This window comes from Musca domestica, unplaced genomic scaffold (genome assembly GCF_030504385.1).
Source record: "Musca domestica strain aabys unplaced genomic scaffold, Musca_domestica.polishedcontigs.V.1.1 25, whole genome shotgun sequence".
Classification (NCBI taxonomy): domain Eukaryota; kingdom Metazoa; phylum Arthropoda; class Insecta; order Diptera; family Muscidae; genus Musca; species Musca domestica.
This window is the reverse complement of record NW_026712277.1, coordinates 8,305,500-8,321,337: the sequence shown is the minus strand read 5'-3', so window position 1 is coordinate 8,321,337 and position 15,838 is coordinate 8,305,500. Positions and strand designations below refer to the sequence as shown.

General features: G+C 33.7%; 1 protein-coding gene across 5 annotated transcripts in view; it reads left to right on the top strand.

Moving 5' to 3' along the window:
• Positions 1 to 15,602, top strand: part of LOC101893941 (heterogeneous nuclear ribonucleoprotein L) — a 133,204-nt gene extending 117,602 nt beyond the window's left edge. For all 5 annotated transcript variants that reach the window (XM_059123634.1, XM_059123632.1, XM_059123635.1 and 2 more), the window contains 3 exons: positions 9,764 to 10,039; positions 10,113 to 10,317; positions 11,929 to 15,602. In XM_059123634.1, the coding sequence (XP_058979617.1) occupies positions 9,764 to 10,039; positions 10,113 to 10,317; positions 11,929 to 12,068 (621 nt within the window). In that variant the 3' untranslated portion in view covers positions 12,069 to 15,602. The remainder of the gene's footprint in view (positions 1 to 9,763; positions 10,040 to 10,112; positions 10,318 to 11,928) is intronic.
• The last annotated feature ends 236 nt before the right edge of the window (positions 15,603 to 15,838 follow it).

The following is a 15,838-nucleotide window of genomic DNA, read 5'->3' as shown; positions in this document are numbered from 1 at the left end:
TAATTTTTGTACTTTAATATAATGATGATTAATGAAATCGGACAGAAATATTTGATCAAAATTATGTTTGTTATGCGTACATAGTTATGCTCTTTGTATAAAAATCAAAGGAGCACCCTTTATTAACCGTAAACAGAGGGATAACCAAATGGTGAGAGAGGGAAATTATGGTTGTATTTAAGGTAGAGAGCTGAGTAAAGCTTCTTAATTAGACATTCATTGATAGTGTAGGGGAAAAATCCCTGAAATTAAGAAGTTGTTTTAATAATTTCTTTAATAGAATATATTTTTTTTTGGAAAATTGTTTTAAATGTTTTTGTTGTTGTTGTTGAATTTTAATATAATGATAATATCATATGATATGATATAAAATAATCTGAATGAAACTTTTGTTCAAAATTATCGTTTTTGCGAGTATAGTCCTATGTTGTTTGTATGGAAATTTATCCAAAATCAGGAGAGCAGTGGGGTTACCATTCATTGGTGAGAGAGGAAAATAAGCCGGAGAGTTGAGTAAGACGTCTTAATTAGATAGAAAGTGCGGGAGGGGAAAATTACAGGGTGAGATAAAAAAATGCAACAAAGTCAAACGCCATAATTCTTACTTTTTTAAATTTTTATGGAATGATAGACAAAAATGTCGGAAATAGCATCAAATTTTAGAATAAGTTTAGATTTTTACGAATTGGTCACCTTTCACACGAATTATGGCCTTCAAACGGCCAATGAAAGCGTCAAACTCTGCCCGAATGTTGCTCTACGGTCTTTTGACCCATTCCCGGCGAAGCGCTTGCTTGTGGTGATCGACACTTTGGTATTTTTTAGTGCCAACCTTGCTTTCCAAAATATTCCAGACACAATAGTCCAACGAATTTATATTCGGAAATTTTGGTGACCATTGTGCGCTGGAAATGAAGCTAAGAATCTCATTTTGTAACCATTCTTGGGTGGCGCGTGCTGAGTGCGATGGTGCTGAGACCTGTTGGAATGTCCAAGGTCTGCGCCCAAAATGTTTGCGTGCCCAAGGCTTTAATACACCCCCCAAAATACTTTCGCGATAATATTCGTCATTTATTCTGATGCCACGGTTGATTAATACGAGCAGAGAGCGACCATCGGCTGTTATGACGGCCCACACAGTATTTTCTTTCTGTTGCCGTCTAAGTTCTTGCACTTTTTGGAATTTCAATGGCTTTACCACGAGCATATATTTCAATATTTGCCGAATGGAATATTGCGATATGTTCGGCTCACTATTTTGCTTTTTTATGTTATTTATTTATTTTTTTTTTTTTTTTTTTTTTGTATTTTTGTTACTTATATTTTCTCCTTCATTATCATTAAATTGTGCCCTAATGGCGTAGCATTTTTTGCCATCAGCAATGTTTAATTTTTTTTGCTAACACATTTCTATTTTGCTGCCTTTCACTTGTCATCCGTTGGGACGCCCTTTCCTCTTTCTTATTATCATCATCATAATCGTCATCCTTATAATCACATTTTACAGGGCAAAATGGAAATTGAAATCTAAAGTGGAGTTTTGATGGAAATTCTAGCCTCACACAAAAAAGGAAAGTTGGTAGAATTTCGAAAGTTAAGAAAGTTTGTAATTTTTTTAATTGTTATCCGTTCCCACAAGCATGCCTGGCTGGTTGGTTGCCCGACACATATGTGGGCATCCAGAGGCATTTAACATTATTATGATTTTCTTTTTTTTTTTCATTACACAAAAAGGAGTTGCAAAAATATGTAACATACGATGCGAAAATGAGGATACATATGAGGGTGGAGGGGAAATTTAGGAGAACATTTTTTTTTAAGAGAAAAGGAAAACATTTCACAGAACACTGAGATACAATTTTTATGATTTAGGGTTCAAAGAATAATACCTTGAATATTATCCTGCCTATTCTAAGCTCTGAGGTAGGAGCTTTAAAAATGAAAATATTTTTAAAAGGAGAAAAAAATTTTCCCCACATTTTCCTGTTTCCTGTTAAAATTGCAAATTTTTTGTCGGAGAAAATGTGGATTTAAATATTATCCCAACGTTTAATAGTGGACTTTTCAGAAAAAGCGTTGATGGGGGAAGTTTAGTTCCCTTCTAAAAAGTCTATATCTAAAAACTTTGTATTTCGGAGAGGTTTGATCCCCATGACATCCGCGGTGCTGTGGACTTGTATTAGCTTTGCACTCTGATTTCTTTCCATTTTTATTTTTTGTTAAACCTTTGCACCAAGAAATACCTTCCATGACTTATGATTTTTTCCGTATCCAATCCACCCCAATATCCTAATTCATGTTTTAATTTTTCCATCTGGAGTTGTTATCAACAAACTAACACACAAAAAAACTAGTCCTAGCACTTAGTGGTAAATCGTTACATGTCTGACGGCAGTGGTGACACACTCCTCATCCTCCTGCTGTCCTGGAAAATTGCGACAACATTTTTAATGCTGTTCATTTGCGATAAAAGTAAAAATTATGCTGTAAACTGGATTGTTGTCCCAAGTGGAGTTAGGAAGGAAGTTGGGAAAACATATTTAAAAATTTAGGAGAAAAATATTCAACTTCCATGTTGCCTAGAAACTTTAACCTAAAATATGTGTCATAAACCTACAAAATCTGCAATATGCCACTAATCTGATAAGAAAAAGTCACAATGCAGAGTTGCATTTACAAACAAAAGGTTGGAAAATGTGGAACTCTCTCTTTCTCTCTCTCCCTATTGTTTGAGTTTCTCTAAAAAACAATGCAGGGCATTCATGAAGATAAATCATGGTTGGGCGCCATTAAGACATTTTAATGAAGTGAATCGTGTAATTAACATTTATTTATTGTTTGGCTTATGTGTGAGTGTACGCGTTTGCGATTTAGTATACATGCCAGTGATTATTGTTATTATGTGGATGTGGATATGGCAGCATTGTTAATAAATTAAATCGCAACAGAAAATAAACTAAATACAGCAGCCACAACACAAAAAAAAAACAACAACGACAACGTAAATGATAACGGCTTATTGTCATCGACATAATACGCTTGCTTCCTAGCTAGCTAACGTGGCCATTGTCTCTCTCTGTTTCTCTGGGCATGGAAAGGAGGAAATCTCCTTTATATGTGTGTATGTGTGTGTTAACAAAATGTTTTACAACAAAACATTAATTACACCAGACACAAAGACAAACGCAGTTTTTTTTTTTTGGAGGGATGTGCCATAACAACAGCCATTAATAGCATCACAAAATAAGGGGGTCACCAACAGGAAGCATGGAAAGCACCACCCATCTGCTTGTGGGGAGGTATGGACATGGGCAAGAAATTAAAAAGTAGTGCAACAAAACCAAACAACAAATGTCCGCCACACTAAAATGTCGATGTTTTCCATTTTCCGGCTGTCATCGCCAACAATGGCGAGGACGACGCGCACACAAAACAAAAGGAATATTAACGACATTTTGTTTGCCAGTTTTATCAGGAACTGATAAGTGTTATGGCCACCGCAGCAGCAACATTTTATGGCAAGTGACCACAAAAGGAGGAGGGAGAGGGGGCTTGGGAAACATGTCATGTTATATAATTTCTTTTAATGATGGCCACTAAAATTTGATTGGCGAAGGAAATGGGGATTTTGAAATGGAATTTGAAGAGAAAGTCAAACATTAAGACCATATACACCAGGTCTTTAGTATACCACAGAAGACCTCTTTATTTTCCATAGAAAAAAGACGATTTTTAGATTTTCTTTACTCAGAAGGACTTTTAGGTCTTCAATAGACAACAAGAGGCCTGTAGGTCGTGTAGAAATAATAGAATATACATATATAGGTGTCCGTTCTCGAAAATCTAAAGGAGCTTTGTGAACAAAAAAGGGGCCACCAGAAGACACAGAGAACTTATGTTGTCTATAGACCTAACACAGAACTTTCAAAGCCTATAGAATTATAGAAAACCTCAAGGACTTCTATTAATAATATAGAACGTTAATGTCTTCCACAGACAAGAGAAGTATCTTTTAGAAAAAATGACGACCTCCATTTCATCTATGGGCAATATATGCTCTTCAGGTCTTTCAGGGTTTCTCTGGACTGTAAATGACCTCTAGGTCATCCAGGGCAAAATGTGACCTCCAGGTCAATTGTGAACAAAAAATAATCTTCGGGGCAATGGACAACCTCCATGCCACATAGTTCCTACAGATGATCTCCAGGTCATCTATGGACTCTAGATAACCTCCACGTCATTTATAGACACTATATATCCTGCAGGTCTTTTATTGACACCAAATAACTTCCAGATCATTTATAAACAACAGAAGACCTTCACATCATCCATGGATAAAATATGACCTCCAGGTCATCTATGAACTCTAAATGGCCTCCAGATCAACTATGAACTCCAGATGACCTCCAACTCATTTATAGACACCATAAGAACCTTAGGTCATCTATAGACCCTAGATGACCTCCACGTAATTTATAGACACTAGATGACCTCCAGGTCATCTATTGGCACCAAATATTTTCCAGGTCATTTATAAACAACAGAAGACCTTCAAATCATCCATGGACAATAGATGACCTCTAGGTCATCTATGGACTGAAGAAGATCTCCAGGTCTTCTAAGTATTGTGGAAGACCTCCAAAGCATCCATAGACAGTAGATGACCTCCAGCTCATCTATGGGCTATCTAATGTTCAGGTAATATATGGACAATGGATAACCTCTACGTCTTCTGTGGAGAATAGAAGACCTTCAGGTCATTTATGGACAATGGATAACCTCCAGTTCATCCATGGACTGTAGAAGACCTCTTAGTCATCTTTGGACTTTGGACTATATAAATTACAGGTCATCCATGGACAATAGAAGACCTTTAGGTCGTCTATGGACAATGGAAGAACTTCACGTCTTCCATGGACAATATACATCCAGGTCGTCTATGTACAATAGAGGAACTTTATGTCGTCTATGGACACTAGAACGCCGACCGCCAGCTCTTCTATGGACAATAGATGACCTTTACGTCATCCATGGACAGGTCATTTATGGACCAGGTCTTCTCTAGACAATTGAGAACCTCAAGAACTTCTATAAACAATGGTCGTCTAGAAGAGAACGGAAGTCCCCCAAGGATCTCTTAAAAAATACAAGAATTTTATTTCTATAAAGAAAATATAGACAATGGAACAGCCCAAGGACCTTTATGGACAATTAAATCTCCCCTGGTCGGTGTCGTGTCGTGTAACAGGAAATGAGGAAAACAAAAACATGAGGCTGTCATTAACAGTTCAATTCAATTTATCTGTGGTCTTATCTTTTGGCGAAAATCACTACAAAAAAAGGTTACTTTCTTTTAGCTTATGGACAGCAACAAAAACTTAATTGTTTTCCAAGGGGAAGAAAAGAGAAAATAGAAAAAAAACACAAAAAATAGAAATTAATGAAAAAGAAAAACTAAGCATCTCTTCTTTTGTGCGTATTTCGTTTAATTGAATTAATTTCTTATTTGCCATTAAATGTTGCAAACAAAGAGGGAAATCTAAGTCAGGCATTAATACAAATACAACACAAAGGCACACGCATAGAGAGAGGGAGAGAGAGAGAGCATCATTAAACCAACAGACACAATTCATTAAAATCCAATAATCCCATATTTATCCCCTAAGCTGATGGCGGTAGTGGTGCTAAGGATGTATTTCCATTTTCCATTGTCCTTTTGCATTTCCTGGGTCATTGATTTGGAAGTTGTTATTAAGATGGCGTCCATCCCAGCATTTGCCAGAATAATTGTTAAAAGAAGCTGTTCTTGGAAGGATATTATTTTTTCCTTTGTGGGAAAGAGGGGCATGATGTCCCCCCTGCCATCATCTTCTTAGCGCCATTATTTGTTGCTTAATGTTGCGATAAGAATTTCTTTCTTCATTATCTTTATTTGCCTTTCCGTAAACACGCACAAGGATAATCAACGGCAGCCAGCTGCTTTAAGCATAATTAACTTCTCAAATCATAAAAGCTTTGCTGTATTAAGTTCGTTCTCATTGCTTGGGAAACATATTTGATGGAATCGTAAAAAATATTCAAATGTCCATTTGTTTTGTTTCTGTTCATTGATCAATTTTCTTTAAGTATTTTTGAAAGTTAAGATATAAATGATTTTCTTAGCATATTGAAATTAAGATGAAAGAAATTTTAAACAAAATCTATAATTTTTCCAAATTTATACCTATTTCTCCCTCTAATAAAGAAATATTAAACAAATTCTATAATTTTTCCAAATTTATACCTATTTCTCCCTCTAATAAAGAAATTTTAAACACATTCTATAATTTTTCCAAATTTATACCTATTTCTCCCTCTAATATTTTTTTTTTATATTTTTTTTAAATTTACTAGAGTTCAGTGAACAACTTCATAGTTAAAGCCCAATTACGTTTCATAATTTTCACCTGTAACAATTTCAAATTATCCACACAAAACCCCATTACTATTATTAACACAGAGATATAAATATAAAGAGAGAAAGGGGCAGAGAGGGAGAGAGAGAGCAATGATCTTTCAATGACCAATCATCAACATCAGCAGCATCACCTGTAATGGCAGCACGTATGTTCATGCACAAGTGAAAGTGAAAATCCTTATGAACGATCAACACGCTGCTTTTTCATTTTTCCAAATAATAATGGAGAGTGTAAAATGCAACAACAACAGCAATTGAAAATGCCTACCGCCTTGGGGATGTTGTTGCTGCTGCTACATTGCGTGTTGGATGGGTTGGTAGTAGGCCGTGTAATTTCAACAACATCAACATGTTTCATTGCACTGCATGGCTGTCTCCCTCTCTTAGAGAGGAGAAGGTGAGGGAGAGTAGTGTTTTGCCAATTTGTGTGTGTGTGTGTGTGTGAATTTCATTGAACCTTAATAGTGGATGATTGCGCTTAGAAAATTCAATTATGCCAATGTTTTGTTGAACTTTTTTTTGTTTTTGATGATAGCAAACGTGTTTTATGAGCCTGCCTCTCTTGCTTCCTCTGTTGTAATACCACAAAACTTTCATAAGCATTTTTTAGCAATTGCTGCATAAAAATATTTGTTGCAAGTCCATACCTAGCTTGGTGTTGGCTCATAATGGCCTCCATTTTTGGTGCTTATAAATTGGTTTGTGTGCCCATACTTAAGTGGAAATGTAGATGATTGCGTGTTGATGCCCAAAATTTTGCCTAACTCATCGAGCACTTGCTTACTCCATTCTTTCATGCAGGCAGTGCAACATTGTTTGCTGTTGTGTGCGTGTGCCAGATTGTGTATTGACCACTCGTTAATGGATTTTGTTGTAACTACCACCACTCAAATTAAGACGAATTGCGGCATTATTGCTGCATTTTGTAGCACTTGGCAAAATTTTGCGAACAAAACCTAATGATTGCCCCCCATACCAACCTTCCCGCCCTGCCTCCCAACATTATCACCAGTCGTTATTTCATGTTCACCACCAATATTTATAATTGATATCTTTAGGCTCTGTGAAACATGGGAAAGAAATCCTAATTTTCTATTCGGTTGCTGGGCAAGTTTAGGTGAGTGTGTGCACGAGAATTAGGGTTGCCAAGGCAATTTGACCAAATATTGATTCTGTAATTAGTATCTGTACCTAATGCTAGGTCCCTGATGGAAGGCTCCTCCAGAATCTATTTCCACCTCTAAGTGACATATCGGCCGTTGTGTCATTGGAAAGACATTTTCTGGGAGGCATACTTTTAGGCTCAGCTAATTTGTTTCCCAACTACCTGCGAGTTCTATCTGACATTTCTTATTCAATTTTAGGACCCTCAATCTGATCTCCTTGCGGGTACAGTATTCGACCAAATATGATTTTAATAATCAGTATCTGAATATAATTCTAGCTCACTCAATGGAAGGCTGCTCCAGAATATATTTTTACTTCTGACATATCAGCCGTTGTCATTTTAAAGACATTTTTGAAGTATACTTTTAGGATCAGCTAATTTGTTTCCCAACTAGCCGTGAGGTCTATTTGACATTCCTTATTCAATTTTAGGACGCTCTTATTGATTTAGGACCTTTTCATTCAAATTAATTCCCAATTAAATTTAATCTCCTTGGGGGTCCAGCTTTTGACCAAATATGGTTTTAATAATCAGTATCTGAATATAATTCTAGGTCCCTGATAGAAGGCTTCTCCAGAATCTATTTTCACCTCGGCCGTTGTGTCATTTTAAAAACATTTTCTTGGAGGCATACTTTTAGGCTCAGCTAATTTGTTTCCCAAGTAGCCATGAGGCCTATCTGACATTCCTTATACAAATTTAGGGCGTTTTTATTGGGGTCCAGCTTTCGACAAAATATGGTTTTAATAATCAGTATCTGAATATAATTCTAGGTCCCTGATAAAAGGTCCCTCTCGAATCTACTTCCACTTTAAAAGTATATATCCCCCCTTTGTATGATTAAAAAAAGTTTTTTTGTGGTACACTTTTAGGCTTTGCTAATTTTTTCCTAACTAACCAACAGACCTGGAACTCTATCGACATTCCTGCTTCAAATTTAGGACGCAATTTGTGATTTGGGACGTTATTATTCAGTTTAACTCCCAATCTGATCTCTGATCGTGTCCAGCCTATATTCCCTCTATTTAACAATTAGAAAGGCGTTTTGTCCATTTTTTTTTAGGTACCAGATGTCGGGGTCTATTTCCACCTCTGAGAGATATATCAGCCTTTATGTCATTTCAAAAAAGTTTCTTGGAGGCAAACTTTAAGGCTCAGCTATTTTTTTTTTTTTTTTTTTTTTTTTTTTTTGTTCTAACTAGCCATGAGGCCTGGAAGTCTTTCCGACATTCCTGCTTTATTTTAGATTTGGAATAATAACGTCCCAATGAAAAGATCCCAGATCCCAGCTAATGTTTCTTCTATTTCACGAACAGAAAGGCATTTTTTCCAATTTGTCTCTAGGTCCCCGATGTCGGTGTCTATTTCCACACCTTTAAGAGATATATCAGCATTTATGACATTTCAAAGATAGGTTCTTGAAGGTATGCTTTTGGCCTCAGCTAGTTTGTTTTTTTTTTTTTTTTTTTTTTTTTGAGACGTTTTTTGAACTTCTAATTTTATTTAGACCCAAGAGGACAACATTTTTCCCACTGGTCATGCTGATATAATATTGGTCGTTTCCTTTTCAAACTCATATTGGTCGATTTTTATGAAAATTGTTGACCAAAACCCTGCTGCTGTGCGCAAACAAATATCTTGTTATGAGCAATTATTCTGCAACACTGCCTCAGAGTGAGAGGAGTTACATTCATCAACGAAATAAAAGCGCAATAATGCAATAATTCAATGAACCAATTGCCGTTTGCCATAATCAAGCTGCTGCAAACATAAATTGTGTGTTTGCGAATGGGGGAGCGGCTATGGGGAGAGGGAAGCATTATTGCCTGGCCGGCTGGCTGATGGTTGGAGCTCAACAACTTTTATAACGGGAAATTTGCAAGGCAATCATGTTTTGCTACGAAACATCAATGGCCATTGACTACAACAACAGCAACAACAAAAGTAGCCAATAGAAAATCTACAACGTAATAATAACGAGCTTGAGGTGGGGAGGGTGGGGGTATCAACATTTAATAATTTATGCACTCAACTTGAATTGCAAGAAAACACCTGCCCAAATTCCCTGGGAACTGAAATCAAGTATTTCATTTTTCAACTAAAACTATTTTTTTTTTTTTTTTGTTTTTTTCTTGCAGATCAAATTCCTTAAAACCAAAGAGGGCACTGCCATGGTGCAAATGGGCGATTCAGTGGCTGTCGAACGTTGCGTCCAACATCTGAACAACATTCCCGTTGGCACAAAGGGCAAAATCCAAATCGCCTTCTCCAAACAGAACTTTTTGTCCGAAGTCATAAATCCCTTCCTATTGGCCGATCACACACCCAGCTTCAAAGAATACACCGGTTCAAAGAACAATCGTTTCCTATCGCCAGCCCAGGCTAGCAAAAATCGTATACAACCACCGAGCAAGGTAAGCTGAACTTCGTCTAATAAAAAGTTCATCATAATAATAATGTAAATGTTTTTCCTTTTTTTTTTTGCAGATTTTACATTTCTTCAACACACCACCTGGTCTCACCGAGGATCAATTGATTGGCATTTTCAATATCAAAGAGGTTCCTGCAACATCTGTCAGGCTATTCCCCCTTAAGACCGAACGTTCCTCATCGGGTCTGATTGAATTCCCCAATATTGCCCAGGCTGTTTTGGCCATCATGAAGTGTAATCATCTGCCCATTGAAGGCAAAGGTAAGAAAGCACGAAAACTTAGTTGTGAGAGAAGAAGTATAAGACCAAGAATACACTTGACGCCTTAGAGAGCAAAAATAATTATAATTATCACTTAAGACCCTCAGTATTGCTCCCTAGGCTCCTCATTTGCAACATTTATTAATTTTAAACCAATCATTCACGTATTTGCCTTTAAAGTTAGCTTTACTTGGTCTCTGCGTTTAATGACAAAATTCAAAGCATACTTCTAGGCGTTTACTTTATTTCCTTTGAAAAACTTAATTTCTCTTTGAAATAAGTGCAAAACTGGAATAATTGAATACAAAATTAAATTAATTTAGTATAAAATTAAATCAATAACATAAATTCATTTTATTTGTGGTCACTCGAGGGCTAAAATCAAGAAAAAAATGCCAATGCCACAACTCAATTCAACAAGTCCTTAGAAAGAAATTTTGAAAATTTCATAGGATTATCATGTTTTAAATATGGAAATTCATGAGAATTTTAAAAGAACTCGCTTTAAGGAAAAATGTGTAGAACACAAAAATCCGCAGCTATTATATTTCAGTTAAAATTAGAATGATAAAAAAGTGATTTTTTGTTTAATTTATCTCCTTCTGAGTTGCAGCCAGTTTGTCCCTTAAATCTTCATTGTAGAAATTTGGTGCCAATGGAAAACTTGTTCTACGTCAAATTTTACTATGAGTCTCAGAAGAGAACTTATAGCTAGATATAATAAATATAAAAATTAAAGTTAATTTTAAATTAAAATAAATAATTAGGCTGCAATTTTCAATTAAATCTCGAATTTGAGTTCGATTCGGTGCAAAATTTTTGAAGAAAACTTCACTTTAGGTAGGTGGTGTTAAAGGAAAAAATGTACTTTATCAAATTTCAGTCCAGGTCCCCAAATTTACCAAATTTGTAGATGTTGTAGTTTGGCTGCAATTTAAGTATCAATGCGGATACAAAAACATTTCCTTTTTTATATTGTCCTCTTTATGAGTTGGAGCAAAGTTATAACTTAAATCTCCATTGGAGAGCTTCGGTGCCAATGGATAAGATGTTCTTCATCAAATTTTACTATGAGTCTCAGAACAGAACCAGAGCTAGGTATAATAAATATAACAATAGTAGTTTATTTTAAATTGAAATAAATAATTTAGGCTGTCATGTTGAATAAATTTCGGATTTAAGTTCGATTTCGTGTAAATTTCTGGGTAAAACTTAACTTTAGTTATGTGGTATCAAAGGAAAAAATGTTCCTTATCAAATTTCACTATAAGTCACCAAACAAATGAAACTTGTAGCTATGATAGTCTGACGAGAATTTAAGAAAACAATGTCATTACAAAAATATTTCCCTTTGAAGTGGTGTGAATTCTTTCACAAAACTCAACGTAGTGACCACTCTTGCCATGGGGGGTTGGTCCCAAAGGGAATCAAGTTGCACATGAAATTCTCTAATAATCTACAAAACAAAAGGCGTTTATTGCCATAATATTTGATATCTAACTTATTTATTAATTTTGTTTCTGCTTAAATCTGTAATCCTTTTTTGATTATATTTAATTTTCCTTGTCTTCTTTTTCTTCCCCCATTTTCTTTTATATTTACTTACGCTAGGCACCAAATTCCCCTTTATTATGAAGCTATGTTTCTCATCATCGAAAAGTATGAATGGTGCCTGGAATAATGCCGCCAATGAGGGTATGATTGAAAAGGAGAACGATGCCGAAATTAAACAAGATGTTGGCTATAACTGAGATGATGCCCTAATGATGTCGGCGGCATCATTACAGCAGCAGCAGCAGCAACAACAACAACATCAGCAGCAACAACAACCACAACATTAAACAAAAGAAAGAAGACGTGAAGACAAAGATGTTATAATAAAATGAAACAGCAAAACATAACCCACAATTAAAATGGAAAAGCTACAAGGAAAGAAGAGATTTTATTTGAAAGAATGAGTGGAGAAGAAGAAAATACAGTAGCAAAGAGCAGCTAAAATAAATCTGAAGACAAGATGGTAGACAGGTGTGCTACATAAATTTGAATTATTTTGAGTTATTTTATTTTTATTTAAGTTTTAATAACAAAAAACAACTGAGAAGAGGCCTCACCCAAGGAAGACAAAAAGGTGCAAACAACAAAACAAGAACAACAAATAGAATTTTAGTGATAATTTAAAACAAAAAAAAAACAAACAAATTCAAAGCATGCTTTTAGGCTTTCTTCCTCAATTGATGAAAATATGAAATAAATTAAACTGAAAGAAATATTATTAATTTATATTTAAATGAATTTGCTTATTATTTTTTTGTTGTTATTACATTATATAGTATATAATTTAATAATTTTTGTTGTAATTTCTATATATATATATACACACATAAAACTTATAAATATTTTACTCATCATCTCACTTTTGAGTTGTAAGGTTTTTTTTTTTCTATTGATTAATTATTATTAAATTTTCATTTAGTTTGTAACGATGGAACTTTTACCAATCAAATCAACCAGCAATTGTTGTTTCTCATTGTTTTTTCTTAAATAAGTTTTTTTATTAATTATTTTTATTATTTTGTTTTATTAACTTCCATATATAAATATTTATATAAATAAAAGAAATTAGTTTTTATCTTTATTATTATAAAATAAAAAACACTTGTGTAAAAAAAATCTCAAAAAATGAAAATGTGAAAAATAACCAAAAAAAAATATTAAAAACATGAATGAAGAATACAAGAAACCATGATTTGACAATATATATATATAAAAAATAATCTAATCTAAATAATAATAGAGAAGATAAAAACAAACAGATTTACAAAAAACAAAACAAAAACACAAAAAATAATTACTAAAACTCTAAGAAGAACAAGATAAATGGTTTTGCTTATTTTTATTTCTTTTTTTTTTCGAAAAAAAAAACAACACAAAAAATCGTAGTATTATTATCAAATGAAAACAAAAAAAAAACAAAAGGAAAACAAAACCAACAAAAACATGAAATACTAAAAATATATACAAAAAAAGATGAAAATGAAAAGAAAAAACAATATAATTATGTATGTATGTTATTTTTACAATGTAATTAAGAAATTATGTGCTTACAACAACAACAAGAACAACTAAGAGTATAACAATAGAAAAACACAAGACAACTGCATGCTTAACAAAACCAACAACAAATACCACAAGAGCAACAAATTTATTTAGTTTACAACTTTCGATGAGATATGTTTACGAGAGCTCTACAGGGTAGCCCAAAATGTATGTGAATGGGGGAAGTGTGGATGATGTGAAGAAAGAGGTTTATGGATGGCCACATTCATGTCATTATTTTGGGGAAATGGAAACCTATTATTCCCATAAATTACCATAAGGAATTTTTAAAAAGAAAATATCCTGGAATTGTCACAGAAAATCTGCAAAACCTCTTGAAAAAGAAGACCAATACTATTTTTTATTTACCCTACACCACATATTTGTAAGGGTATTATGTGTTTGTGCATTTGTTTGTAACATGGAGAAGGAAACGGGATAAACCCATAGTTCCTTTTTGGCTGATCAGCATAGAATCACTTTCTTAGGCGATTTATGCATATCCGTCGGTCTGTGTGTCCATCTGTCTATGTATTTTTGTAAACAAAATGCAGGTCGCATTTATTATTCGATTGAGCTGAAATTTTCCAAATAATATTTGTATGGCTCATGGACGAACCCTATAGGAATTGGATTGAAAATCGGTCCAAATTTAGCTATAGCTCACATATATATCTACGACCGACCTATCATCAGTCCAAATGGAGTGAATTTCGGCATTTCCAAATTTATATTAACCTCCCACATATATCTACGACCGATTTTCTGGTTTATTGTGGCCCAAATGACTAAATATTATCAGTCCAAATGGAGTGAATTTCGGCATTTCCTAACGAATTCAGTCGACAAGCATGTATTTTAAATTTGTTGAAAATCGCTTCAGATATAGCTATAGCTAACATATATATGCGTTTCATCCGTTTTTAGGTTTCTTGTGCACCAAATGGCTAATATCAGTCCGATTGTGTGAATTTCGGCACTTGCGACCGAATTTAGTATAGAATGATGTACTTTAAATTTGATAAAAATCGGTTCAGATATAGCTATAGCTCCCATATATATAGATATGTTTCATCCGATTTGGTGTTTAAGTCACTCAAGAATAATATTTGGTACCAGATATCAGATACAGCCAAGAAATAACTGTTTTCAATTTTATAAAGATCGGTTCCGATTTGGATATAGCTCCCATTATCCGATTTCAGGTTTATTGTGCGCCAAATGGCTAATATTAGCCCAAATGCTATGAATTTTCACAATTCAACAGAGTTTGGCAAATTTCCTTATCTGATTTGGTGTTCAAATCTCCAACTTTCAGCAGATGCACTCTACCATAATGATATTTTGTACCCGATATCTCATAGAGCTCAGAAATTGCAATATAAACCTTTCTTTTACAAGACCTCTACTAAATATGCATAGGGGTGTAGGGTATCATATAGTCGGCCCCGCCCGACTTTTGAGCTTTCCTTACTGGTTTAAAAATATAGATTCCCCATGATCTTGGCCATTGGGTCGGATGGTATCCATTTCAAAATAGAACAATTTTTTATGGTTTTTATTGAGAGTTAAAAAGTCTTCTGACAAAAGTCCAGATAAAATTCTTTCTCAAATTTCAAAATCATTTAACAAATGCCCATTCAATTGGACATTCCTAAAAATGATTTGATTTTTATAATCTCCTCCTATTTTTACCCCCTCATTAATATTTTGGGCCACCCTGTACCCCTAAGATATGCAGTATTGTTTCTAATTTAATTTAATTTGATTATCATTTTGGCATAAACAAAAGCAACCAACAAAAAATTTAATTAAATGAAAATGAAAAAGATAATGGAATGCACAACTTTTTACAAATTTACAATTTTACCAAGCAAACAACCAACCAACAACAATTAAAAAAAGACATTTTTGTGCTTAATTTTAAATAAATATTGTATAATTAATTAATTAAATATTTTTTTTTAACAAAACAAAAAAAAATTGAATAATTTAAATAAAAAACAAAACATATATGTAAAAAACATAAACAAAAACTAACAATTATTAATGTAAATTAAGAGCAGACAAGTAAGATTTTTTGCAGGCAAATAAACAAACAAAAAAAGAAAGAAGGAAAGATAAGAAGAAAACAAACATGGATAGAAAGAAAAGTGTTAAATGAAAGCTATCTAAGATTTTGTTTTTTTTTTTTTAAATAACTAAAATTATAAATGGATTTTTGTTTCGTTTTAACCAAAAACTAAAAAAACCTTTGAATATTATTTTGTTTTATATATATTCTTTTTTTATTATTTAAAACAAAAACCCCCTATTTTATAAATATAAAAAAAAAACAAATAATATCAGCAATAAAAAGCAACACTTAACAACCATATCAGTGGCGTATAAAAAAAAAAAACAAAAATACCATCATAAAATTTAC